The sequence below is a fragment of the Artibeus jamaicensis genome, unplaced genomic scaffold, assembly GCF_021234435.1.
Source record: "Artibeus jamaicensis isolate MK-2021 breed Jamaican fruit bat unplaced genomic scaffold, CSHL_Jam_final scaffold_612, whole genome shotgun sequence".
Classification (NCBI taxonomy): domain Eukaryota; kingdom Metazoa; phylum Chordata; class Mammalia; order Chiroptera; family Phyllostomidae; genus Artibeus; species Artibeus jamaicensis.
The window spans coordinates 4397289-4425032 of NW_026522049.1; the positions used below are offsets into that span (position 1 = coordinate 4397289).

The following is a 27744-nucleotide window of genomic DNA, read 5'->3' on the forward strand; positions in this document are numbered from 1 at the left end:
GAGGCCTCCTGGTGGCGGTACAGTGCTCGGTGCTCAGGGCGTGTCAGTCGCTGCCATCCAGTTCTTCTCCTGATCTAGACCCTGGAGGCCCGCACAGGCCGCCACTACGGCCGTGTCAGCTCCCGCGGGAATGACTGCTCTGCCGGCGGGAATGCCCTTCTGCAGCCTGGCTAGTGCAGGCCGGGCTCTGCCGACCTTGTCCAGGCTTCTTCCAGAGCCAGGCCCAGGGCGGGACCTTCTAGACCTGGGCGGGGCTCCGATGCCCTGCCCTGCGGGCCCAGCCCCTGTGCTGCCGGGTCCCTCTCACCGCGGCAAGACTTGTTTTCTCCTCTAGGCCCTTCCTGCGGCTGACAGGGAGCTGTCAGTTCCCGAGCACAGCACAGCTGTGTCCCGACAGCCCCACCGCTGGCCCGAGTGGCCGGAGCTTAAACTGCTGCAGGTCACAGGGATTGTCAGGCTCCCTGCCCCTTTCCCATTGGGTGCTTTGCTTTGAGGTTGAGAGGGGAAGTTGGCTTGGCCAGTGGCCTTCCCTCTGTGCCCAGGCAGGTGGTACCTTGCACAGGTGTGCGCTGCTGGCCCTCCACACATGCTTGATGGTTGTTCACACATTTCTCATCAGTCTGTGTCCAAAAGGTCGCCTCCCATCCCCGTTGCTAGGGCCGTTGCTATGGCACCCGTCGTCCAGGCTGTGTTGTGAGAGCGGCCAGGGGGGTGACCTCCTGCTCTCTTCAGAGCTCGCTGGCCTTGCCATGGAGGGAGGCCTGGGTCGGGGCACCAGCTGGGCTCACGCACACAGCGACTCTCGGGCCTCGGGCACCAGGAAGCGCCTCCTCCCACGGGGTCACTGTGAAGTCGGGCCCCTGTGAGTGCGGGGGTGGGGGGTGCTGTGAGGAGGCCCATGGGGGCCCTGGCTGCCAGCACAGTGGTGAAAACTCAGGACGACTGTCCTTGTAATGCCGCTGACCGAGTGCCCTCTGTGTCAGCTGCTCAGCAAAAACTGCTTCTCATCCTCGGAACAGGGCTGTCAGCAGGCACGCGGCCCCGTCTGGCAGAGGCTGAGACCCAGCTCGGGGCACCCGGCGCGTTGCAGGGGCCCACAGAGCCAGGACGCTGCAGAGGCTTCTCATTTCCCTGTGGGCAGTTTTCCGTGGTGGCCGCAGCCGGGGGTCGGGCGGGGTTAGAAATGGTTCCTTGCAGCACAGCTGTGCTCATCTTGGGCACGGACGTGCGCCGGGACCCCGGTGGCCTCTGGGGTGGGCCGAGGTCCTGGTCCTCCATGACGGCGGCCCCCAGGGTGGCCTGGAGGATGTCGCAGGCATTTGCTTCATTTTTCTTTTTTTAATGGCGGTAAAATGCGCCTCACCTAAAATTGACCATGCTCACCACTTCACAGGTGGAGGTCAGGAGTCTTCGGTAGATTCCCATTGATCTCCAGAACGCTTCATCTTGCAAAACTGAAACTGGGTCTGTTAAACTATGCTCTTGTCCCTCTTGGGCCCCCCGCCCCCAACGACCCCCATGCCAGGAGTTTGGTCACTGTGGCCCCTCATGTAAGTGGAGTCCTATGGTGTTTATCTTCTTGTGACCGGTTTATTTTACTTGGCATGATGTCCTCGACTCTCATCTGTGTCGCGGTGCGTGCCAGAATTCCCTTCCTTTTCAAGGATGAGTACTGTTTCATTGTACGTATAAACCAGGTTTCGTTCACCGGATGGACACTGGGGTGCCTCCTCCTTCGGGCTGTTGTGAATAGTGCTGTTACGAACATGGGTGTGCAAATCTCTCTCCCAGACCCTGCCTTCAGTCCTTTTGGGCGTTTACCCAGAAGTGGAATAGCTGGATCTCGTGGTAATTCTAAATTTTTGAGGAAGGGCCGTACGGTTTTTCGTCGCAGGTGGACCATTTCACATCCCTACCCACAATGTACACGGGTTCCAATTCCTCTACGTCCTCGCCAGCACTTGGTGTTTCCGGTTTTTGGTTTTGTTTTTGTCACCCCTGATGGTGTGAGGTGGCAGCATCCAGGTTTCGATTTGCATTTCCCGAGAGACGAGCGCGGTTGAGCGTTTCTTCTGTGCTCACCGGCCGCGCGTGCCTGGGCTCAGCTGGTGCGGTTTTCAGCACCCAGCCCTGGAGTGAACTTGATGTTGGGCCTTGCACTCCGGGGGCAAGATGAGCTTCAGGAGTCAGTCCTAAGGCAAACCAAACTGGGCTCAGGATGTCCTTTTGTAACCCGAGCAGCTTCTCCCTCCGGGTTCAGGGTCAATAACTTCTGCCCTCTGTGGCCCATGGGGGCTGCAGCACCCACCTCCTCCCCTCACTGGATTCTGGATTGAATGGGGTGTCGAGCGGTGAGCCCACCGACGTCTCTGAGCACAGCCCTGGGCCCTCCATAGGTTTCTTCGTCAGTGAGGGTGGGGATTGTTTGCTTCCTGTTACGTACAGACTAGGGGTCAAGAGCAAGGCCCCTTTGCTTAATGTTTCTGTCTCCTGACTTGATTGATTCATTGCATATGTCACTCTGTACGGCTCAATCAGTGTTCAGCAGGTGCAGAGAACGGCCCTCCTGGTCCCCAGTCTCCTCCCCCTGAGGCAGCCAGCAGCATTCCAGACAAGGGGTCAGTTTGCAGCAAACCTCTGCGTGTATCAACCAGAAGTCAGTTTGCAGCAAACCTCTGCGTGTATCAACCAGAGGTCAGTTTGCAGCAAACCTCTGCGTGTATCAACCAGAGGTCAGTTTGCAGCAAACCTCCGTGTGTATCAACCAGAGGTCAGTTTGTAGCGTGCCTCTGTGCGTATCGTGCGTTCTCCTGCAGCCCCAGCTCCTCAGTTGCCTGAGCTCTCCTCCCAGAATTCCTCAGGGCTCTTCCTCTGCCACCTTCCACCCTGCACTAGCCGGTCTCTGCTGGCAGCTGCCTTTGGACCCTGGGGCCCTCTCGCCCAGCAGCTCCCTCCTGCCCTTGTGGGAGCAGCGTTCAGACTGAGCGTGGCAGGTGGGGCGGGGCTGATGCAGGGGTGACTGTGTGCCCGGAGGGAAGGACTGAGCGAGGCAGGGAGTGATGCAGACCGGGCGAAGCCTCGAGGAGCCTGTTGCTCTGGCCCATCCCTGGTGCCAGCTGCTCTCCCTCCCGACCCCCAGGGTTTGGATTGGGGTTTGTCAGGGAAGCCGTGAACAACCTGGGGTGCCTTCCCTCTGAGAGACGGCCATCACCCAGCTCTGGGATTGCTCCCTGAGCCGAAGTACTAGGTGTGGGAGGAGGCTGGGCCCAGGAGTGGGGAGGAGGAGGAGGACCCAGAAGAGAGAGGACTCAGGAGGCCGCATGTTCCCACCACGTTGCATAGCACCTGTGCCAGCCGCTGGGCTCCAGGGGTGAAGATGGAGATGCTCACGGCCCAGCGGAGGGCGGGGCTCTGCCCAGCTGGCTGCAAGAACGGAGATGGCGAGTCCAGGTCAGGCAGGGGTCAGCCAGCAGGCAGGAGGTGGCAGCTCACCTGGGAGAGGTGCAGAGTGTTCCTGGGGGGCCTGTTTTCCGCCTCGCTGCTCCCTGGTGTCACCTTGCGTTTTACAGAGCTCTGGCGCAGAGGGGCCGCGGCTCTCGCTGCCTCTCCTTCCAGAGGGAGAAGCTGCCGATGTGCTGAAGGCATGAACTGTGAGAGACGTCCCGGGACGTGTCGTCCGCGCCTTCCTTGGGTTTCGTCCACGTCTGGTTCCCGTATTAAATCCAGCATTTAGAAAGCAGTGTGTGTGGGGACCACGCAGGGTTAGCTGTATCTTACAAGATGGACTTGATTAAATCACAGTTTAAATGTGTCCACGATCCATAAAGATAGAGTCGATTAAAAAGAAAAACACGGAACTGCTCATTTGAAGAATATTTGTGTGTTGCAGAAATGGGACGTGTTTTTCATGATGCCACACAGTCCTTTGTAGAAGGACTCATGTGGCGATGCCTTTCTGGATTTAATAGTTATGTCCACAAAGGACTCGACTTGTTTTCCTTTTCACCCCGGCTGCCAGGAAGCCCGTGGCAAAGTTCGGTGCCTGAGGTGGGAGTCGGTTTGCCCTGGATTCCTGCACCCGGATCCTCCTGTGTTCCCTGTTAAGGATCTGGACGGTGTACATGTCCCATTCTGCTGTTTGTGTCTGCATCACATGTTCTCCCAGATCCTTTAAATGTGCGTGGAAGTCTGGGGTATTTACCTCCCAAATCTGAAAGTAGGTATTTCAACAAAGACTCATACATGAATGCTCACAGCAGCGCTGTTTAAAACAGCTAGAAGGCTGAGATGACCCGAATGTCCATCGACTGTGGGACGGACGGACAGACGTGGTCCGTCTCTGACGGAGTATTATTCGGCTGTAAAAAGAAGGGCTCTCTGACACAGCACGGACAGACCTAAGAGCAGTGCGCCAGATGAACCCCACACCGGGAGATGCCGTGCATGTGAAACGTCCGGGTTAGGTAAATCCACAGAGGAAGGAGGACTGGCCGCCGCCCGGCCTGGCCGGAGGGAAGGGCAGGGGTGAGTGCTGACGGGTGCGGGTTTCTCTCGGGGCCAACGAGGATGTTTTGGGGGCAGATAGAAGCAGTGCTGAATGCCACTCTGTGGTACACTTTCAAGGGTGATTTTATGTTGTGTGAATTCTCTCTAAGAGAAAATCTTGCATTGAAAAAATTTTTAAAAATGAGTGGAATAGACAAATCGACTTGAACAAAAGCGAGGGGGCGGGGATCTGGATGGAACCTCCGGCCACCCCAGGGGGCAGGAGGGGTGTCTCCCCCTCACATGGCTTCACGTGTCTCTCACAAACCTGCCATTCATCAGAGACGGTCCCTGTCCCAGGTGCCTGCTCTTCGGTCACAGGCAAGTAGTGGGCGTCCTTGCTGGCTGCCCAGTGTGTGGCCTGTTTACAAACACAGGATGGTGTTGGCTGTTGTGCGGGCAGGCGGGGCTTTCTGCACGGGCTCAATGGAGATGAACACAGAGGCATTTCTAAGTGACGCCAGATTCGGGGCCCTGGCAGCCCCCTGGGCCCAAGCAGACCCCTGCAGCGCCGTTTTTGGGGGTGCTGTCCTGTGGGGTTGTCGCTGCGTCCGGGCTTTCTCTCTGGCCAGTTTGTCCTGTTCCAAACTGTCACGGACCAAAGCCGAGAAAGGAACGTGGGGACTACAGGGGAGCACCTGCTGGAGACACAGACCAGTCTGCGGGGCCCCACTCTGTGGAGGCCGGCGCCATGTTCAGCTGTATTTTCAGCATTTCCCGCACGTTGGGGACCCCATGAAGGAGACAGAGCTGGCCCTTCTTCCCTGCTGGGGAACCCCCTCTCAAATGGCTCCTGTCCCGGGCTCCCAGGGGCTCCCACAGGGCGAGGGCTGCAGCTGTCCCACCGTGGCGGCCCTCCCTGCTCGAGGGAAGGAACGTCCCCTTCCTGCAGGTGGTCCCCTCCCACTCCTTTTCCTTCATTTCCCCCAAACGCCTGTATATCGCTGTGCACAGAGGAGGTGGTGCCGTGTGCGTAGCCCAAGGGGGACAAGGGGTCGGGGTGTTTGCAGGCAGGGGCGGCCTCCCCAGAGCCTGCGTGGACTTCACTGGGAGCCAAGAGACACGTTGAAGTGCAGGGAAGCAGACGAGGGCTGTGCTCGCCCTGCCTGTGCCAGGAGGCCAGCACGGGTCTGTTGTTCACTCCCAAGTGCTCAGGTTCATAGACCAATTCCCTGCCCTTCAGGTCCTGGCTCCCAAAAACTACATCTCCCAGGCTCCTTTGCCACCTTGTTTCCAGCTGGGTTTGGCTGGTAGGAAGGACTAGTTGACCCTGGCAGGCAGGGGGACGGGAGAAGGCAGGGTCCCTAACCCCTCCCTGGGCTTCACCTTTGCAGCAAGGGCTGGCTGGCTGTGTCAGCCAGCAGTCCCAGCTCCTGCTGCAAGGTCCCCGCTGTCACCAGCTCCCGCCTGCCAGCTCTGACCCCACACTTCTTGGTGACACCTCTGTCTCCTTTCGTCCTTTTAGCCCAGGGCTTCCTGCTGTCGCTAATCTCTGGGTTGAGGTGTGGGCATGCTGCTTGTTTTTTCGGCCCTTCCAGCTGATCATAAGTTCTCCCGTCAGATTTCCTGTGTCAAGGATAATGTGTGGGCTCCATGTCCCCAGTTAGACCCTGGCTGCTCCCGTGTGGCTGTCAGAGAGCTCTGGTTGGTGGTGGGGAACCTGCGTCTGGGCTGACTTGTTCGCTGTGCGCACGCCTTTCTCACGTGCCTCTGGTGGCCGTTGGCAGGGGACCCACAATCCCGGACCTCAGGCCTTGGCCCATCGTCTCCCTGTGATTGGTAACAGGAAACGAGAGAGGCTCGGGCAACTGTCTCCCGCATCCGCCTGGACGGCCCCTGTTCATCCTTTAAGGCCCAAATGCCATCTGCCTCTTCTTCTCTGTGCTTTTTCTTCCCGTTTTCTGAGGCTGGATCACCTGCCCCTTTATCTGTGGTCCTAAAACAGTTTATACAAATATGCCTCAGTCCTCCGGGACCTGGATCCCTCAGTAGTGGGCGAGGTCATGCAGGGCAGGGCCCTGTGCCTTGCTCGGTGTCTGCACGAAGCAGGACCGGCACCGCTGTTCCGGCTTTGGTGGCGCTCTAACCTGGCTGCCCAGCAGGACCCCCCAGGAAGCTGTTACAGAGGACAAATGTCCAGGCCCCACCCCACCCCAAGAAGTCTGGAACCTTTGAGGGGGAGCCTGGGTCCTGGCATTTGTAAAAAGGCGAACTTCGTGATTTTAATGTGTAGCCAGAGTTGCGAACCGCTGGTTTAGTTTGACTGCTTTGAGTGATGGCTCGTTCCTTGTTAATGACCCCTGCCCTTCAACCCAGCTCCTCTTGCCATTTCATTCAACCCAGCAGGTTTTGGGAGTGCCGGCTCTGTGCCAGGCATCCTGTGTGGACAGACTCTTGCCACTCAAAAGTATGTTTGTGGGGCCGGCAACCCCTCTGTCACTTGGGGGCTTGATAGGAATGCGGAATCTTAGGCCCCGCCCCAGGCTGGGCGGAGTGGAACCTGCGTTTCCTCCCGTGCACGAGCACGTGTGTGTGCATGTGTGTGTGTGTGTGTGTATGTGTGTGTGTGCGTTACAGGCTGAGGAGCTGCGTTGTGTTCCTCGAGATCACACAAATGTCAAACGACTGGCCCACTGCCTGGCTCCCCTTCAGAAGGATGTCCTTTCACGTTCCTCCCTCCGGCGGTCCCTGTGTGCATCCTGAGGGGCTCCAGCCCAGGCAGGAGTCAGGGGAGGCGACGGGTCCCTGAGTGTGGGAGCAGGGGGGTGGGTGGTCTTTGGGAGATGGAAGCCCTCCCTGGCACGCCGAGTACCCGTGTTTGTGAGGCCGCAGTGAGTGGCCATTTGGAAGGAGCAGCTCCGTTGAGGCGTGTGGGGCGGGGCTGCCATGGCCGTGGGGCTGATGTCTCTGTGAGGCTGTGGCACAACTGATTACCAGGGGGCGGGCTGGCATCGGCGCAGATAACACAGCCATGCTTGCCGGCTGCTTTTGGGGCCCAGGCACAGGAGGAAGTTTCTGGAGCCCAGCCTGTGAAGGTTCACCAAGTTACCTGTTGTTCAAGTTCAAATGGAACAGGATCGTCTCTGCCCACAGGGTTGTGACTTTGAAAGGCAGCCTGGAGTGAGGCAGGAATGGGGCACATCGGGTCGGGCAGGTGCTCAGGCCGGATTTGCGGGCAAGGCAGACGCAGGAGGCCCGGGAGGGCAGTGTCGGCCGGGGCTCTGCTGCTCCCCTCGTCGGAGGCCTCCGCTGCGTGCGGTTGTTCCGCTCAGTGCTGGGTCGTGAGAGGACGCAGAAGGGGGCCTTCTCTGGAGAAGGAAGTGCTTGCCCCCAGTCCGCCGCTTTGTCCCCCAAGCCCCTGTGGCCAGATCAGGCCGGTGCTAGTGACGAATCTGCCACAGAAAGACGCAGACACTCTCAGGAGAAGGGAGGTTCCTTTGGGGGGGGGTATAGGGAGGGTGGGGCGCGCTGCGGGCAGGAAGTCCAGGGGCTGGGGTGAAAGGGCAACATCTGTGGGTGCGACTGGCCCAGCCGTGCACAGTGGACCATGTCCCCACGCAGCGTGGAATCCTCCCGGGCAGAGCCCCCCTGGGAGACGGTGCCACCTTCCCAGCAACTGCCCACTCTTTTGGGTTCTGCACCCAGTTTCCAGTGCATGTCGGGTTCCTCCCCTCCCCCCACCCAACAAGCAACTCTCAGACACCAGCAGGGTGTCCCATGATTCTAACTCAGTTCTGACAGTGGCCACCAGGAGATACGGTCAGATTCCACAGGTGAAGGGCCTGGAACCTAAAAAACTGTCCCCCCCTTCATGTGCCCTTCACAAGCTCAGGTGCTTCTGACCAGGCGTTGGAGGTCAGCCAGCGGCACGACGTGAGGCCGTCCGAGGGACCGCAGCAGGCACAGGACGCGGGGTGTCTTCTCCAGAAGGTTTGCAGGGCCTCGCCCGGCCCCTGCGGGCGGGTGCTTTCCTGCTCCCCACTTGATGCTTACTTCCCAGGCAGCCAGGGATGCTAGCTAGTTTCCTGTCTTCACCCTTCTGTCCGGGGCCTTGGTTGTTCTGTCTGTCGTCTCTGTGCTGGACCCGGGGGACCCGCCCAGCCTCCCGGAGACCCGAGTCACCTCCTGCAGTTGGTAGGCACCCGGCAGACGTGGATGCTCCGCTGGGCAGCAGCCCCCTGTGCACAGGTCATTGTGGGGAGGTGGGCTGGACCGCTGATGGAGAGGCGGCCTTGGAGGACTTCTAGGGACAAGTCTGGGGCCCTGCTGGCCACACTCCAAACATGAGCATGAATGAATCTCAGAGCAAAAGAGGGCACCTTTGGCCCCGTCACTCCCCCAAACAGTGCAGAGGAGGCTGCTGAGTGCCCACGGCTTTCGGGAACACTGACTCACTCTCCGGGTTCTGCTCAAGAGAATGGGGTCTTGTGTCATTGCAGCCAACTATGATTTCAGATGGCGCAGGTCAGCAGGCGGGAGAGGAGATGAATGACTGGTGGGAGAGAGAGCCAATGAAGCAGGGGTTGGGGGTGGGGATGGCTAGTGGAGTGAGGCGGGAGGCAACCTTCAAGGCCAGGAGAGCAGGCGGTGGTGAAGAAGAGCAGCCCCTGCCTCCCCCGCGGGGTCACGTTCATTAGCAGAGGACCCGGGGTCTCACTCCGCAGGGCCGGGGGCAGCTCTGGTCCCCTGGGGAAGGGCCAGCATAGGTCTTTGGGAATGCCAACCTGGGGACCCTAACCCTCTTCGAATGCCCCCTCAGCCCTGGTGTATCAGGGGGACCCCCGTGGGTCCCTGAAACCATGGATAGTACCAAACGCTGTAGGTGCCCGATTTTTGTCCCTATTCATACATACCTATGATAAAGTCTAATTTATGAACTAGGGCCAGAAAGGGACTGGCAATAACTAAGAACAAAATAGAGCAATGACAGCATCACGCTGTGATACAAGTTATGCTGATGGCCCTGTGGTCACTAAGAAGTATGCATGGGTGGGGACGACCAAAGCGAACTGAGTGCAGCGGGAATTGACTCTCTTCCGGGGGAAGCCAGGCAGACGCCGGGACACCTAGGCCGCAGGGTCACGTGTCCCTACACCAGCGCCCGGTGTAGAAACAGTTTCCCAGGAGTCAGAGGGTTGCTGGTGACCGCCACTGGGTGGGGCGCCTGGTGCAGTTTGGTGGAGGGAGGCAGGTGCAGCAGGTCTGAATCCCCGAAGGAGGAGTTCGGCCCACCAGCCTTCACTGGGCACCTGGGGCTGGCAGGCGGAGCAGCAGCCTTTAGGCAGAGGCGGGAAGGAACGAGCCCTGGGGGCGGTGGGCACAGGGCAGGCTGCGTTTCAGTAGGAGAGGGAGGCCGTGGGGAGGAGCGGGGCACGCGGCACAGTTTCAGCCCCACGAGCAGCTCACTCACTCTCCTGGCCCCGGAGGCCTGGGTTCCTGGCCCCGGTCCCTGCACCAAGGCACTGTCTGCTCGAAGAGAACGTAGTCACTTCTCTCTCTCTGTCCTGCTGGCCACCAAATGTGTGGGTATTTCCCCCTACACCAGCCAGTTCTCCAGCTCTCTCTGGGCACCAAGTGGGAGACCTGTCATTCAGTTCGGTGCGGACCCTGTTCACCTGGAGGGGTGATCCCACAGTTGAGGGCGTCGTCGCACAGAATCGCACCCTGCCTTCAGGCGCCTCCAGCTCAGAGGCCCAGGCACTGTTCCAGCCTGGGCGTCTGGCTGTGGATTGGAGGCTCCCAGGAGCTGGCCTTGGGCTTGGCAATTTGCTGGAAGAGACCACAGAACTCAGGGAAACAGTCTACTTACTAGGTTATCGGTTTATGATAAAAAGATACGCTAACCCAAGAGCAGCCGGTGGAAGATGGAAGAGCCGTAGTGTGGGGAGGGCCTGGCAGTTCCGCCATCCAGGTGCGCCGCCCTCCCACCCCTGCTAATCGTCAGGGACTTGGACGCTTGGGGGCGGGGGTGGATGCATAGCTTTTCTTTCTGGAGGGAAAAGGAACATACTCTGAGCTCTGGCATATTGCAGACCATGTGCCAGGCCTTGTGAGAGCAGCTTTACTTCATCTGCACGAGGCCTCTGTGACGTCGGTGTCACCAGCCCTCCTTCACGGATGAAGACATGGAGGCCTCGGCAGATTCCCTGGCTGGTTTGCCTGTGCCAGGCTGCAGGCTCAAGCTCAGGGCTGACACCAAGCCTATAATTTTTTTCCTGCACCAAACTGCTTCCCAAAGGCGAGGGACGAAGCAGGCAGGAGATGGGCTGAGAAAGCGTGACAGGCAGGTGTCCCTGTGGATGTGAGTGCACTCCTGACACTGCTCGACTCTTCCTTCCCAGGGACGAGAGGATGCGGGAATGTGGGGGTCGTGGGCTGGAGAGTCAGAGCGGCCGTTCCCACGAGTCCAGCATCCTCCCTCCCTCCCCGCCGGCGTCGGTCTGGGTTTGAGCCTCGGGGAAGCATTTCCGAGGTGCGGTGGGCTGGACGCCGGGTACAGAGGAGAAGTCACTTCTCTGTCTTCAAAGGGTCCGTGACTCCTTCCCCCCTGTCGTCGTCACTTACGGGCTTTCTCCACAGACTCGAAGCCTTCTTTAAAGAAGTTTCGGTTTGGCCCGAGAGTTGCTTGTTCACCACAGGGGCTTCCTGACCCAGCAAGGAACATGTTCAAAGTCACTGCCAATAAAGTAGAGCCTGGAACCGGTTAGGACACAGAGGCTGGTAGCTGGAAGGTCTTCGGGGAGTCTGCTGAATCCCCAGATAGGGGCTGTGGAAATGAAGAGATGAGAGGAGTTTCTAGAAATATCACAGAGGAGGGATTGGTAGGACTTGAACCAGAGAAGGGGGGCAGCGGGGAGGGAGAAGGGGGGGAGAGAGAGAGAGAGAGAGAGAGAGAGGGAGAGGTGTCAGAAAGTCCTTGGGCCCTGGCCCGGCAGCTCAGTTGGTGAGAGTGTCGTCCTGAAAGGCCAAGGTTGTGGGTTCGGTCTCTGGTCAGGGCACGTCCAGTGCATCGACCGTTGAATGCCTCAGTTAGTTGGACAACAAATTAATCTCTCTCTCTCTAAAAACAATAATATACAAAAAGATCTCAGGTAGACGTGGTTAATAGATGGCACTTAATTGTAATGCTAGGCATATTGTGCCTGTGGCAGATGTCGCTGAAGAATCACTAATCATCTTCCTGCTCCACCCGAGACCCCTAAACACAGACTTCTGTTATCTCTCGCCAACCCCCTGGCGCCGCGCAGCCATCGAAGTCTGCTTGCCGTCTCCGCCGTAGGACTGTGAGCCAGGAGGGCGAGGCCGAGGTGGTTTGGGAGGGTTCAGGAGGTGGGAGCGCGGGCAACGCCCGTTTTGGGAAGAGGGCCCATAGCACAGGGCGAGGTCGGGCGTCAAGGGCAGGGCTGCAGGGCTGCAGTCAGTCTCGAAGGCGGCGGTGACGGAAGTCACATGAATAGAGAGAAGCCTTGAGAGAGAGAGAGAGGACACAGGAAAGGGGCAGACTGCCTATTGCCTGAGGAAAGGAAACTGCTGGACACGCTGAGGCAAGGAAAAGTTAACCAGGAGACACCCCGCGTTTCCGTCACAGAGTGAGGGAGGCCTTCTCGCCAGCCTCTCTCCACGAATCCTGTGGAGCCTTAAGGAATTTCAGGCCTGGCTTCCTTACAGATTTCAAGAGCTGACGCTCTGAGGGCCGGCCTTGGATGCCTCAGGTGTCGGCCAGTATTTCTTCCACTGCCGTGTCTCCGAGGGGCCCTGCAGCCAGCACCCCCCTCCACTGAGCTCCTCCAGGCCATCGCAGCCCCGCCTTCCTCCTCTGCCCTGGGGCTCCTTCTCTCCCCCTCCGCGGCCTAGTCCAGTCTGTGGAGTGTGCGGTTCAGAGAGCGAGCCGGGCACCGGGCACTGCTGTTGGGATCTTGCCTTTCTGATAGTTAGTTATCTTGACTAATCATGCCCACACGCTCCGGTTGTAAGGATAATTGTTCCAGCTCAGTCAAGGACTCCCTCTCTCCCCAGGGACCTGGAATTACCTACCCTCCACCAGTGAGAATGGCCCAAGCTCAGAGCACCCTCCCAGCATGAACTCTGAGGCAGAGTTGCAGCATGGAAACCTACTCTTTTGATAGGGGGAGTATTGCCCCTGGAAGTCTTTGTGCCATTCACGGGAGCTTAACGCTCCCTGACCATTTGCCTCTGTAGCTTCCACGCTGAGTGAATTAAGTCCTCCAGGCGGGTAGTTATTAAAGAAGTGATAAGCGCTTTGTAATTCGGTAAAGGGTGGCCTGGCCATTTCATATTTTCCGAAGGAAGTTGGCCACCCGAAGGGTAGTGTTCTCAGGCCCCTCGGGCCAGAGGATCTTGGGGACAGAGCTCGCAGCGGTTAGATGGCTTTCAAGGTGGCTGCTCTGGCCTGGACCAGCAGGCTCCTCTTGCCCTCGCGTCCTCCTCCAAGGCCCCTTGGGGAGAGAAGGCGAAAGCCAGCAGGCCTCTCTCTGCCTCGGGCTGTCTCTGCTCTTCCTCCCAGACCCCCCCTCTCCTGGCTCGAAGCCGAGATGTCCGTGGGGTGGGAGGTTTTACGATGATGTCATCCTGTCCCGCCACCCCAACCCCACAGGCACAGCTTGCTTTTTTATATTTCCAATCTTCAGATGGTCGGAGAGAATGCCGGTCCCATCCAGACTGTGGGAGCCACAGCCTTTCCATGGCTGACTTGCCACCCCAGGGACAGGCGGCCTGCCTGCATGGAGCTGGCATTCTAGTAGGGGAGAGACAGACAGATAAACGGACGTGGGAGGGAATTCTAGATGCTGATTCTCAAACTTGGCACTGTGAGGTCGGACGGGGTCCTCGCTGCGAGGGGCTGTCCGGTGTATTGCAGGACACTCAGCAACATCTCTGCCCTTCGCCCACCAGTGTCCAGGAGCACCTCCCAGTCACAGCAATCACAAATGTCCCCAGACCTTGCCAAGGGTCCCCTGGGGGCCAGAACCCACCAGCGGCTTGAAAACGATTGTTCTATCAGGAGGGGGAGGGGGTGTCCAACCCACAGCCTGTGAGCTGCAATGCACCCCAACACAAAATCGCACATTTACTTGAAACATTATGGGATTTGTTTGTTTTTGTTTTTGTTAGCGTTTGTGTATTTAACCTGTGGCCCAGAGGTGCCGGAAGGTCGGGCACCCCTGCCGGAGGAAGGTTAGGGAGAATGACTCCCCGGGGAAAGCAAGGGCTGGTGTTGGACCTGTGGAGATGCCAGGGAAGAGCCCGGAGTTCAGGGAGCAGTCAGGGAGCGGGGCGCATTCGGGTGCCCGCACGCGGGCGAGAGCACCATGGCCCAGCCAGGGGTGAGGCCTGGGGGACCCCCACGTTTAGGGTTCAGACAGAGAGCACAGAACCGGCAAAGGTGACCGAGAGGGAATGACCCGGAAGGAGAAAGAAACCCAGGGAAGAGCAGAGCTAGGAATCCGCAGAGAAGAGCACCTTTCAGGAACGGGAGCGGCTAACTCGGTAGGAAGCTGCTGAGAGACAGGGTACGCCGGTGACAGAGAACAGTGTGTTGGGTTTGCCCACGTGGAAATTGCCGGTGACCTTGACAATGTGGTTCCAGTGGAAGGGTGGGACAGAAAACAAATGGGGACGGAGGATTGGGGGGTGGGGGAAGGAGGGCCTGTGCATGGAGACACTTCCCCCGAAAACATTTGCCATGAAGAGGCAAATGCGTTTGCTGAGCGGGGGCCCTGCTCCCATCTCTACTCCCGACACTGCAGGTGAGTGAGCAGCAGACCCGAGACCTCGGGGCTCCCCACCTTCCTGGGCTCTGCAGTGATTTCCCTGGACGTTGAGTGGTGTGCCCAGGGCCGCATCCCTTCTCTGATACCCCCGTTCAAGGGGTCTGTCAGGTCCGATCAGGGCTCCGGTGGCTTGGGTGGGAGCAGGGGGAGCGCCGTGCAGGTGTGGGGCATGGTAACCGGGGTCGCCGCTAGCATTGGAGGTTTGGGAGGTGACCGAGTGGTGAGCAAGACAGACACGATCCCTGTTCCCGTGCGTCCGAGTCCCTGTGTAGCGACACGGATGACAAACACATAATCAAATCACCAAATGAGACAATTACAGATGCTTATTAAAGGCTGTGAAGGACATGAGCGAGGACTAGTGCCAGGGCTCAGCTGGAGGGGGCCGGGAGGGGTGCTCCCCAGGGGGCGGCTCCTCAGAGAAGGTGACCTTGGAGCGAGAGCCGAGGGGACTACAAGGAGCCTCGAAGAGCGTGTCGTGGAAGTTCTGGTCGGGGACAAGCCTGGCATGTTGAAAGACTAGGACACCAGCCAGTGTGGCCCGGGCCCTGCAGATAAGGGGGAGGTGCTGGCAGAAGGGCCATGGAAGCAGCGAGCAGCCGGTCCACACAGGACCCTTGCACCAAGTCGTGTTGTCTGGGTTTTAAGTGGCTGGAGGTCTTCAGCTGGCTGCATGCAGGGGAGAGGGGTGGCTGCCTGATGATGTGTGTGCCTGCTGAGGTCACCCGCCTGAGCCCACCTGCTGGGGGGGGGGCAGGGGGCTGATGGAGAGGAACTGAGAGACTAGTGAGAGGCGGGCCAGTCTGGTCACAGGCTGGGGACCTGAGCAGGACAGTCTGGACTCCCCAGTGGACTGGCTGAGTCCCTGATACAGTGTCCCTCCTGGAAGTTCTGTCTTTTGTTCGTGGGGGAGCTGAGGGGGTTGTGCCCTCGATCTTGTCCCTGTGGGGAGACAGGACCGGCCACTCAGCCCCCGAGGAGCACAGGTGTGTGCACCACCCTTCCCAGTTCCTGGCATGGGCTTTGGCGTCGATCAGGAAGCCGACACAGATGCCGTTGCCATCCATCTATTCGCCACACGACCTGAGAGCTCCTCTCCTCGGCTCCAGGAGCCCTAGAGGCGGGACTGGTTCTCTGTGGTCCTCTATGTTCGGCTGCTCGTGGAGCTCGTGTGCGGCTGTGCTGGGGTCATCAGCCGGAGCGGGCCCCCAGGCCCTCGGGCTCGGCTCTCTGGGCACCTAGTACCCTCCTGACAGCTGTCAAAGGGAGAGCCAGGGGACTGGGCCGCGGGGGTCTGACATGGCGTTTCCCAGCCGCCTGGGTGCCTGAGCTTCAAGGATCTGTTGCTCCAGACAGTGTGTTTACAATGCTAAACATATCAGGTAATTGAAAGCTAATGCTCCTGTCTGGATCACTAGACATAATATGCCCGGATAACAAATCAATTTCCTCATTGCCCCACAAGGCTTGCAAGTCCAAAGCACAGTGTATTCTGTGCGCATGCGCGCGGGCGCACTCACAGCCAGCTGGTTGTTTAGGAAGCGCAATTGCAGGCTGCTTTCCCCGGGCACCCAGCTCCGCTCCTCAGTCGGGGTCCCCGCCTCCGAACAGGTGACACGGGCGTGGGAGCCTCAGGTCTGCTGGGGCGCAGTCTGGAGAGAAGGGGCGTCTGCACCTCTCGGCCTTGTTACGGGAAGCTCCGTTTCACCCGCTTCCCGCCAGGGCGCCCCTCCGGGAATGGTGACATGGGACCGCGTGTTAGTGGAGCCACCAGGGAAATGGGAATTCCGATGGTGCCTCCCGGAACGATGCTCCCCTCATCTGGCGACCTTCATTAGTCAGGGAGCGGATGCGAAACAGCTGCCAGGGCTCTGCCCTGCCGGCCTGCGTGTGTGCGCGTGCGCGTCTGGGGTGGAGGGGGGGCGGGTCTTTCCATATTCTCCACATCTTCATTCTGCTTGTCTTCGCTCTTACTCTACACGCGCTACCAAGCACAGTAGTGGTGGGATCGACTCCTTTCCTGCGCTGGCGCCGAAGGGTGGACACAGGCACTGCCTCACTCATCTCCCAACAGCTGGGTTTCCCAGGGGCAGCCTGAGGGCTGGAGAGGTTTGAGCCGCCGGCCCAGCAGCACCCAGCGTCTAAGTTCAGAGCTGGTGTCTTCTCCAGATCAGCTGGCTCCCCGCCTGCCGCCCCCCCGCCCCGGCCCTGGGGTGCCTGCTCATAACCTCCACTGCAGGGGTCTGCAGAGCAGGCTGGCCGCTGGCCGTGGGAGAGGAGGAGGGGCCCTCCGGCAGATGTTCAGCGGGGTGGCGGCCCACAACCCACTAGCAGCAAATGGGTGCCATCACCGTTGGAATTCGGTAAACACATCAGGGCAGGGGCCCACATCCGGCAGAGGTGAGGAAGGGGGACTGAGCGCGTCCCAGCTCAGTTGATTAGGCAGGCCGGTCACCTCCCCCAGGATCATCAAGAACATGGAATGCTCTGTGTACTCTGCTGAAAGCTGACAGTGGGGGGAGGGGGAGGCTGGAAATGAGGCAGTGCAGGCCCTTCCGGAGGAGGGAGGGAGCCCCTCTGTCCCGCCTGCCCATCCCGTGTCCTGCGAGTACCCCGGTGAGGAGGGAAACGCTGTCAGGTGTAAGGTGCTCTTTCCCTTTCATGGGCCATCCCCTGGTTGTTGGAATGGGCTAGAAGTCCCCGTGTTCTAGGGTTTTCTTTGCACAGGACTTAAATATCGGTGTTATAAACAACTCAAACATATCCACATGACATGTTTTTAATTAAAATATGGGTCACACCGTCTGCACCATCTAATTTTTCTGGGCTCGGAGATTGCCAGTTCATTAACATGCTGGCTCAAGACAGCGCAGAGGAGGGAGACCGCGGCCCAGAGGCCCGGTCGCGCTCACTCAGCACAGAGGAGCTTTATGTTTCCCAGGGACATGTTAATTAACGTTACTCTGCGCCCAGCCCGTCCCCAAGGTGGGTGTGACACATCCGCCTGGGGCGTGGGTTTATTAGCGCTGCTCCAGAACTGGGGGCTGTAGACCTGCGTCGCTGGGGGAGGCTTCCTCTTTGGACAGTTTCACTCCTGCTTCTGGAGAGTCTGTGCGTGAGAGCGCCCCCCGCTGGGCTGCGCCACACCAGGGTGTGCCCCGGGGCACCGGCACGTTCTTTGATCACCGGGGCTCCCCTCCCCCTCACTGAGACTCTGTGAGCTCCAGCCCTCCTCCTGGCTCTGCTGGGGCTCGAAGCTCCAGAGGCGCGGATTAAGTCTCACTTCGCCCGCTCTCTATAGGATGTTGCACCTTAGCCCCTGGCAGAGCCGTGATGGTGTGGTGGAGGAAGGGCAGTGGGGGGAGGGCCGGCTCCGGGCACTGGCTGCGCCTCTGGACTGAGCGCCTCGCCTTTGCGTGCGTGAAGGGGGTGTGCGGCCTAGGGGAACTGCTCTTGGCCTGCGGATGGCAGCTGGGGCTTGGTGAGGAGAGGCCGTTGTGGCTTCGTGGCTTCTGGAATGTGTCGCCTGGACGGGGCTGTGCTCCAGCAGGCTCAAGAGCCCCTCCTTTCCCCTCCGGGGAGGCCCTTGACTCGAGAGGGTGTGGCCGCCCTGCCTTTGGATTTTTTCCTCTCACCCAACCCAGTGACCTCGAGGCCAGCGTTTCGGTTTTGGCCTCAGGCCTTCACGTTCGCTGCAAAGCAGTCATCTTCAAAATTGTTGCTGTTTTAACCTACAAAACTTTCTTCAGTAGCAGCCTTAGATGTAAAAGCAGGGTTTCCCAGCCTCGGTGCTGTAGACTTTGGGCTGATAATTCTTTGTTGTGGGGAGAGGGGAGCCGTCCCATCATTTTTGAAATGTTTGGGCACACCCCGGGCCTCAGCCCACTAGAGGCTGGTATCCCTCCCAGTGCCCCTGTTGCAACAACCAAAAACGTGTCAGCCAGTGATGTCACCCAGTGCCCCCCTTGGGGGGCAGTGTCCCCTTCAGCTGAGAAGTACTGCATTGAACTAAAGTGTAGGTGGGCGCCTGGGGCCCCTCCCCGCCCCACACCGCAGGCCGCCTGAGACCCAGGCCGGCACACCAGCATGTGCCCCCCCAGTCCCTGCTCCCTGCTCCAAGTTGAGTGCTTCCTGTCGCACGGGGGTGCTCCTGAGGAGCCTCCACAGGGACCAGCTGGCCCCGGAACAGGGAGTCCAGTGACAGCCTTGTGCAGGGTTCAGGCACCTCACCTCCCTTTAAAAATGATTGTTATTGATCTTTTTTTCCCCCCAAATGACAAAAATAAATACTTGGCAAAGACAAGCTGGACGACCTGGAGCAGCAGCAGATGAGAAGTCCCTTGCAATCGCAGCAGGTCATTTAGCACACACAGAAGCCCCCCAGACCTGCTCTTGCTGCAGCTTGGCAAGTTCTTACATTTTTCGAGCCTGCCCTTTCCACATAGGCCGCTGGCCTCCCTCCCAGCACAGCACACCCAGCAGAGGGACCATCACGGACGGACCCCCAGGGCTGGCACCCCGTGCTGAGTCACCGGGGGAATTGGCAGATGTCATCGCAGATCTCAGGCCGCCCCTTTGCTGCCCTGCAAGTCCCTTGGAACCTGCCCCGGGCTGCCAGCTGTGCACCCCTGCACCTGTTTGTGGTTTCTGCTTCAATGGCTTGTTCTGGAGGCCAGAAGCGGCAGGCTCCCTGCCCCTCTGCCTCTCTGGTGCACGGAGTGTTTATCAGTGATGGAGGAGAAATGGCGGCTTCCACTCAAGCTGTGATGCCACGTTTAGCCTGAAAACGGGGGCGGGGCGCAGCTCAGCGTCTGCAAGGCACCGGGTTCCGAGTGACCTGCACGCCGGCCCTTCCTGGGCACTTACTGCAACCTCGTCTTCCTGCCCTCACACAGTCTTACTTTGGAGGGTATTTTGTTATCCCTGATGGACAGACAGACCTGGACAGGGGGCCCGTGTGCATCCTGGCTCTGGGCCAGGGTTGGCACCTTTTTCTCTCAAAGGCCAGAGGGCCCAGGTCTCTGCGGCGCACACTGGGCTGCGTCTTTGTGATGCAGGCGTGACGACAGGAAACGGACAGGCACGTGCACTGAAGTTCATATACGTCACAGACTGCGGTTCTACTTTCGATTTTTGGTTTCGGTGTAAAATCTATTCTTAGCTCTCAGGCCGACAAAAGCAGGTCGCCGGGATAGACTGGGCCCACTGGCCGGTGCTGCCCCCGGCTCCAGAGCCCCACCCCTCAGCACACCTTCCCACCTCAGCCGCAAAACTCCCGTTCCTCAGGCCAGGGAAAGGAACCCTTCCTCGGTCTCAGTCCAGCGAGGAACAGGGCCCCAGGGAGCCCTTGGCAGCACGCAGCCCATCCGGTGCCTGCCGCGTCTCCTGTGTGCCCGAGTCTGGGGAGGGTCACTGTGTGGGCGGAAGGGCCCGCGGGCTGACCGGGCAGAGGGTTGCAATGCAGTCAGGGCGGGCTGTGACCCAGACAGAGCTATGGAGTCTAACGTGGGCCAAGGAAGTGATTCCATTTGTCCGAGCCGCCAATGGACAGCTGCTTGCTGGGAGTGGGCCCCGTGGGCGAAGGAATGGTCGTCTGTGGGGACCCTGGGACCTGCTTGGCAGTTCAGGTGCATACACTGGTTTGGGGGGTGGGGTCGGGGGCTGACACAGGTCGTTCTCCGTCCGGCCTTCCTGTCCACCGGAAAGGGAGCTAGCGCCCCCGCCCAGGTGGCACCGGACCAAGTAAACTGCCGGTGGCCGTGAGGCTTCCAAGAGAAGGCTTTGGCCTTGGAATTTAATACCGAGCTGGCCACCTGGTCCACGTCCCCAGCAGATGCCAGTGTGTCTGGCTGCTCCACAGGGGCCCTGAGAGAATGTGGAACAGAACATTCTCTCAGCAAACCTTGTCACTGTGCGGCTCTGAGGTGCTGTCCGAGCCCCCAGCCCCTGCCGTCCTGTGGCCTTTCTGGCTCTGGCTGCGCCTGGTGGCAGATGGCAGAGCCGTGGGTGTGGGGGTTGGCCAGGGAGGGGACGTCTGGGGAAGGTGGCTGCCGCCTCTCTGGCCTGAGTGTCCCAGGGTGAGAGGTCACTTCTCTGCACTTCTCGCTGAGAGGGTGCTTCAACTTCGGGGCCACTGGTGGGAGGGGCAGATCCAAGCGGGCCGGTGGGACTCGGCGCTCCCCCCGACTCCAGGGGCGTGTTGGAGCTCCTTGGGATTGCAATACCAACCCCCTCAAAACTCACAGAACCCAGACCCTTGCTTGCAGAACTTTCGAGTTCCTTTGCTTTGGGCCGGAATCACCCACTGGGTGAGTTAGTGCTCGTTCATATTTGTTGGTGAAAAGTTCGGGTTGATGGTGACTTACGTCTTCGGCAAATGCATCTGAGGAGATGAATTCATTACAGCTTAATAAACAAGGCTTGCTTGACACAAACCTCCCCAGACAGGAGGTCTCTGGGGAGAGCGTCCATAAAGGAGAGGTTCGTGAGGAGGAGAGAGACCGTGGATGGGGCGGGTGCCTCACCCTCTGCCCCCGGAGACCCAGGAGGCCCGGGAGGTCGGGGTCCCTGCTTGAAGCCCCTGGCCGCCCACATTGCAGTGACGAGGCCGGAATTAGGCTCCTTGGATACCGGTCTCTGCTTCTTTCCATGACAGCCTGGTGCTTCCCTGGTCCCTCGGTTGTCCCTCTGTGCAGCCCTGACCTCTTCAGCTCCAGACTGGACGGTGGTCGCCTGATGGGGCCATCAGTGTCGGGACCCTGGGGACCCCTGAGGCAGGGGTGTGCTCCTCCTGGGCTTTTCCACCCCAAAACCACCCCCCTTTTTAAAAGAGATTTTTATTTATCTATTTTGAGAGAGAGGGGAAGAGAGAGAGGAGAGAAACATTGATGTGAGAGAGAAACAACGATCGGGTTGCCTTGTGTACGCACCCCAACCGGGGAGCGAACCCACAGTGCAGGCATGTGTGTGTCCTGCTGGGGATCCAGTCGGTGACCTGTCGCTTTGCAGGACGACGCCCACCCCCCTGAGCCACACCAGTCAGGGCCACCGCCCCCCCCCCCCATCTTTTTTGTATACACACTATTTGTATTGTCTTTATGGGCAGGAACTGAGAAAATGAGCTTGTCCTTAGGAAATCCTAGGGAAAAAAAGAAGGAAGGAGAGGGAACAGAAGGGGACCGAGTCACAAAGATCCACAGGGTGGGGTTTCAAGTCTCCCTGGAGCTGAGGGGGTCCTTCCATGCTGCCCCGGGGGGGACCTCACCACGATCCCTCGGGCCGGCAGCGGAGGGAACAGGCTGGGAGGTGTTTGCTGGCTGGGCGAAGGCCCAGCGGGCGTGGGGCAGGTCCAGGGGTCCGCCTCGCCCCCTGCCGGCGCCCCCTGCTGACCGGCGTCTGCCTTCCCTCCTGCAGACACATAGAGAACTGGCGCGGCCTGCACACGCTCAACGCCGTGGACATGGAGCTCTACACCGGCCTGCAGAAGCTGTGAGTGCGGGTCCCGGGGGGGCCTCTGGGTGGGGGCTGCCGGTCAGCAGAGGGGGCACTGCCCTCTCAGGGAATGTCGGGGGCTGCGGGGGCCGGCCAGCCTTTCACACCCCCGTCTCACCAGGGCCCAGAGACGTGAGGGGCTTGCGTGAAACCTCAGCCTGCAGTCGGGGTTCAGGGCAGGACCTGTGCCCTGGTCTCCAGGATAGTGCTCCCCACCTCCCAACCCCCTCTGCCCGACGAGTGGTTCCCGTGGAGTGTGGAACTCTGCACTTCAGTGGCGGTGGGGGGCTTGGGGTGGGGGATGGAGGCACCAAGGGGGAGCTTGTTCCGTGCAGCTGCCTGTCTGGGTGAGGGCAGCTGCCAGCACTGCCCGCTCCCGTCCCGAACTGTGCCCAGGTCCCACTGGGGTGTGAGCCCGGACACCCCTCACTTGCCCCCACCCCCACTGGACTCCTCATGGTGAAGGAATGAATTGGGCTTTGCAGGGGCAGCTGCAGGTCCAGTCTTGGCCTGGCCCCTGTCACCCTCAGCCCAGGGCAGGCGTCCCTCTGCCCCGTCAGCCCTGCTGACCCCCTTTTCTCTCCCCAGGACCATCAAGAACTCAGGACTTCGGAGCATCCAGCCCAGAGCCTTCGCCAAGAACCCCCACTTGCGCTACATGTGAGCAGAGCTGGGTCCTGGGCCGTGGGCGGGGAGGCGGTGGGGGGGCCATGGCAGGGGAGGGTCCCGGCAGTGAAGCCGTGTGCCCTGGGGCGTGATGCTCAACTTCTCTGGGCTTCAGATTTTGCCTCTTAAAAGGAGGGTTTTGGATTTGATGTTTTCTAAAGGTTCCCGTCAGGAGGGATCTTAGTACCAGGGATTATTAGGAGAGGGTCTGGACTCCCAAGTTTGTTCATTTTTCATGAGAAGTTTGCCGTTTTATGGGAATGTACATGATAAGAAATTCCGCTCCTACAGGCTGTGAACGGCACTTCTGAGACTGCCTGTGGGTCTGGGCGTGTGTGTGCGTGTGTGTGTGCGTGTGCCAGGTGGGGGTTACAGGACCGGAAGCAGGGCTGGGCGAGATGCCATGTCTGTGCAGGTTCTGGGTTCCATCGAAAACCGCCCAGAGAAGGGGAGACATCTGTGCGTGGGGTCACTCCAGGTGTGGCACACCCTGGAGGTCCTGTGGCCCCGGTGGTCACACGGCCCAGGTGGGAGGGTTGTCTCTGCCCCCCTCCCCGCCTCCCCTCAGCCGCATGTCTGAGGACAGAGGGGCTCTGGCTGGGCCTGTGGGGCAGACTCACAGGGACATGGCGCCGCCTCTCCGCACCTAGCTCCGGGTGGAAGGCTTCGGGCTTCACCCCCGGGAAGGGGGTGAGAGGCGCCCTGGGGCGACTGGGGGAAATGCCCAGCAACCGTACCCATGGCGGTGCCTGCTGCCTGGCCAACTCTTCCGTGGGGACAGCGGCCATCGTGGGCACCCACCGGGGACGTTCCCCCAGAGCAGATGTGCCACGGGACCCAGGGAGGATGGGTCTGTTGTGTTTGGGAGGAAAACGGAGGAAAGATTTTCAAATGAGTGTTTCTTTTGGTCGCTTGAAAGTTGCATGTTGGAGGCAATGTTGCTTCTAACAAGGGAAGGGCAGTGGGCTGGGTTGGGACCCAGAGGCAGGGGCAGAGCGTCTGAGGGGCACTCCCAGGAAGGGGTGGGGAGCGGGGGTCCTGGCCTTGCCCCAGGGCCTCTGCCTTTCCCCAAGCACATAGTGAGTGCTCCATACATATATGAATATATTATATATATATATACATACATACATGTATATATTTATCAGTTGTGGGCACCCCTGCCTTGTGCTGAACTTTCTTTCCTCCCTCTGGAACTATCACACTGCATGTCCTTTTCACTCGGCTGATGTGTTAGCCGTGGGGGACCGAGACCTCCCTGTGAACGGGCGTGTCGAGCCGTGGCCCCTGCCCTCCCCCAGCCTCCGAGGCGGGACCCTGCTGATGTGTGTGCATCAGGGCGCGTGGCCAAGGCCAGATGGGCAGCCTTGGGCCAGATGTTCTGGGTGTTTATTTTATCGGGGATCTGAGCTGCAGTGTAAAATATCCCAGGGGAAGAAGCCTTTGACCTCTGAGAAGAGTGTCCCTTTTCACACGGGGTCACACAAGGGTCCCTGAGCTCCATGTCCGTGGTGTTCCAGGTGGGGACAGCGCAGGCAGAGAACTGTGTGTCCCCTCTAAAGAAACAGTCAGGAGCCATGCTGGCCGACTGTTGCCGTGTGGAGGTGGGACCGCCTGTGGCCAGACTTGCTGTTTTTTTGTTTGTCCCTTGTTTGTTTGTTTGTTTGTTTTTTCCCCCAAGAAGAATGGAAGGTGCAGTGAAACCTCTCAGTTTTAAACCCTGGCAATGGAAAGGGAGGCCTCTCCACTCCCTGGGCCAAAGCAGGCTGCCGTGGGCAGGAGGTGGCGCACCTCGGAGGCCCACCCCCTGGTGCCTGTTCTCCTGGGCCTGGTAGGGCAGTGTGTCACCTGCAGTCTCAGGGAAGTCGAGAGGGATTTGGGGCCCGTCACGTTTCTGGGGGCCACAGAGAAGGGGCAGGGCTGCATCTGGGTAGCGGGTGTCTGTGTGGTGGATTGTGCTGGAGTGTCTTTGGCTTACCCATGGGGCCCCAGACGAGGGCAATGACCCACCGCTTTGGGGGGATGATCTGCTCTCAGCCGGGTGGTGAGTGACAGGCTGCTGGGCTTTGCAAGGTTCCCAAGGCTTTGGGGTCAGGGCGTCCAGTTGTAGTAGGTTCTGGTGGAACCAGGAAGCCTGCCTGTGACCTTGGGCCCTGTGTTCTCCTGGACGCATTGGCTGGTCCTCACCCAAGCACCTGCATGGGTTGCAGGGGCATCAAGAGTGAGAAGGAGGGGTGGCTGCCATTCACCCGCAGTTCGGGCCCGGCTGCACGTTGAAAGTGAGTTGGGTGGGAAAGCTTGGTGGGAAAGGTCAGCCCCTGGTGGAGGGGCTCCCAGAGGCCTGGTGGGGGAGGGTCAGGAGAGGCGCCCGGGGCTCCCAGAGAGTCCAGAGAAGGAGGAGGAGGCGGCGTGGCTCCGCCAATGGGTTTTACTCAGGGACCTCTCCCAGTTGTGAACACACACCCAAACCCCAGCTGACTCAATGTCCTGGCAGCTTGAGGACATTTTCTCCTGGCAAGTGGGCCAGGTCTCTCTGCTCTCTCACAGGCTCTTCCACTCCTGCCCCTGAAATGTGTTTACACGGCTTCAGGCCCCAGCTGAGCAACCACAAGGTGACTGCTGACTCCAGCACTGATTGCTAAGTCCTGGCTTGGTGCCTTTTTATTTTCTTTCTTCTTCTTCTTTAAAAAAAAAATTTTTTTAGGGTGATGACTGAGAAGTCTCTATCCAGAACAAGAAGCAGGAGGTGGAATCATTGTCCCAGTGTTGATGTCAGGTCATCCAGATTGCTCTGACTGGCAGCTGTCCCCTGTCCCCAAGCTGCTGTCCCCTGTCCCCGAGCTGCTGTCTTGTTGGTGCCGCTCTTCCCTGAGCGTCACCGAGACTGAGGAGGCCCAGGTGGGGCCCAGCCGTCTGCCGCAGGAGGCTGGGGACCAGGACACTCGGGCCCTGCTGCAAGTTTATGAGTGACCGACCATCTCCTCCCGACTCTTTTGGTTTCTGTTGTATGTGAAAACATGAAATATTGACTTATAGACATCGAGAGAAATCCTTTATGTATTTATTTTTTTGACAGACTGGAATATTCTTGACCCTTACATCCTTTCCCGGATCTTAAGAAGTTTGAATTAAGGATTCTTAAGGATGAGGATTTTCCCCACGGAGACTTGCAGTAGCTAGCTGCTAATCCGTCAAATGGGCATACTAAAAGTGCCTGCTTTAGGAATTCTTGTTGTCATCGGTGGTAGTGGTGATAATGGAGTGAAAGAGGAGGGAGGAGGCGGCCACCTACCACTCTCTTCTGGGAAGGCTGGGTTTCTGTCCCGCAGGGCAGTCCGCCTCTCTGGGGGCTGGAACGCTCATGCCTGCAGTTTCCAGGGTCTTCCTTGAGCATGGGGGGCGCCACAAACCCCGGGTGAGTCTCTGTTCCCTCCACGCGGTCCCCCGCTCGCTCCAGGCCCCGTGCGGTTAGTTTCAGAAAGGGCCGTCTGATACGAGACCACATCCACCCACACAGTGGACCTCGAGCTGCCTCTGCCCCTGGCTCGTGGCTTCTTTTCTGGGGTCTCTTTTCTTGGGTGTCTCGTGCCCTGGCCGGGTCTCCAAGGTCTGGGGCCGCCTTCAGTAGTGCTGATGAGCCGCACTCAGATGCCGGTGTCCTCGTCCCACAGTGCCCGAAGCACTGTCTCCCACACCGGCTCCACCTTCCGTCCGGGCGCCCTGCTGGTCACAGCCCCGGGCGGCCTCGCTGTGAGCCGCAAGAGCGGCACATACACCGCGGGGCCCTGGGAGTCCCCCTCCAGGAGGCTGTCCGAGATGGTTTTTTAAAAAGTTATTATGATGTTTAGAACATTGCACTGAAAAAAACCCAAAAAACAAAGCTGGCCTCAGGAGAGGAAAAGAAAGGCTCATTGTGGTCAAGAACTTCCTGGGTACCAAGGACTCTGTCTGCTCTGACCATTAGGACCTCACTCCTCATGGTAACCACAGCTCAGGTTGTGCCCATTTCGTAGGTGGGAGCACTGAGGCCTGGAAGCCAAAGCAGAGTTCCCTCCTGGTCACGTAGCTATTCGTGGGGCACCCCAGGCTTGGCCTGGAACCACTTTGACTCTGGATTCCAGGTGCTTCTCTATACATCCCAGGCATGTTTTGTCTTGTTTTCATAGTAGGAGGTTTTCATGGAAGGGGTGGGGACCTTTATACTTGTATTACAGAGAGAGAGAGGAGGGAGAGGGGCGCTTGCTGCCTTGGGAATTTAGCACCTCAGGCACTTCTGCTGAGAAAGCCGCATTTAGTTTCTTCTCCTATTCAGGTCAAACACTGTCATGGCAGTTACATTACAACCTGCATATCTTTATCATACAAGGTTTCTTAGCATTAGCCTACGGCCTGCTAATTTCCGAGAATATGTAATGTAAGGTTCTGGCAGCCACAATGATGCATTTAATCCCTTAGAGTTGTTGTGGTGGGGGGTCTCCCTTGCATTCAGTTTTTTATTTCCCTCCCCAGAGCTCTGGCTGCCTTGTTCAGTTCTCTCTGTCCTAAGCAAACATGTACCTGACCTTCAGCGGAGAGCGCCAGCCCTGAGCTGACCCGTGTGGGTGTGTGATGGAATGGGGAAAGGAGAACGTCCTGATTTCGGTGTAATTGTGTTGACTGGTGACGTTCCCAAGGAGAGAGTCGTGCAGCACAGGGCAGGGGGGACGGAGGAAGTGGCCGGAGTCCCAGGCCTCTCAGGATGTGGCTGAGAAGGCAACCGTTTCTCCTGGGGTCACTGGGATGGAAACACGGTGAGGCTCTTTTATGGTGTGTGGCGAATCACTCAACTCTTTCTCTCCTTGAAGTGCACCCCGCCCCCATTCTTGGCCATAGAACAGTGCGTAGCTGTTATATTAGTAGGTGTGTGCTCTCCGCCTGCTCCTTATCTGTGGGCCGGGACTTTCCCCTGAGTCCCAGAGGGACTGGTAACTGGCACAGTGGTCCCCTTGCTGCTTCCCTATGTCTGCCCTGTGCAGAGTACTTAGCCACCAGCACCATCTGCAGAGGACTTAGCCATCAGCACTCCATGTGGAGGACTTAGCCATCAGCACTCTGTGTGGAGGGCTCAAGCCCTTGAGCACTGTGTAGCTGACAGTCAGGAGTGTGGGCTTAGGAAAGAGAAAGGCCAGGGTTCAAGTCCTAGATCTTATAGTACGTGGCCTTCTTTACATGCCTGCTTGGCTGCCTCTCTGTTGCGGGCCCTGGCTGTCTT

The 27744-nt window shown here is 59.0% G+C and overlaps 1 protein-coding gene across 4 annotated transcripts in view; it reads left to right on the forward strand.

Moving 5' to 3' along the window:
• Positions 1-27744, forward strand: part of NTRK3 (neurotrophic receptor tyrosine kinase 3) — a 264555-nt gene that overhangs the window by 27079 nt on the left and 209732 nt on the right. For all 4 annotated transcript variants that reach the window (XM_053658986.1, XM_053658987.1, XM_037145059.2 and 1 more), the window contains exons 3-4: positions 21750-21824; positions 22416-22487. In XM_053658986.1, the coding sequence (XP_053514961.1) occupies positions 21750-21824; positions 22416-22487 (147 nt within the window). The remainder of the gene's footprint in view (positions 1-21749; positions 21825-22415; positions 22488-27744) is intronic.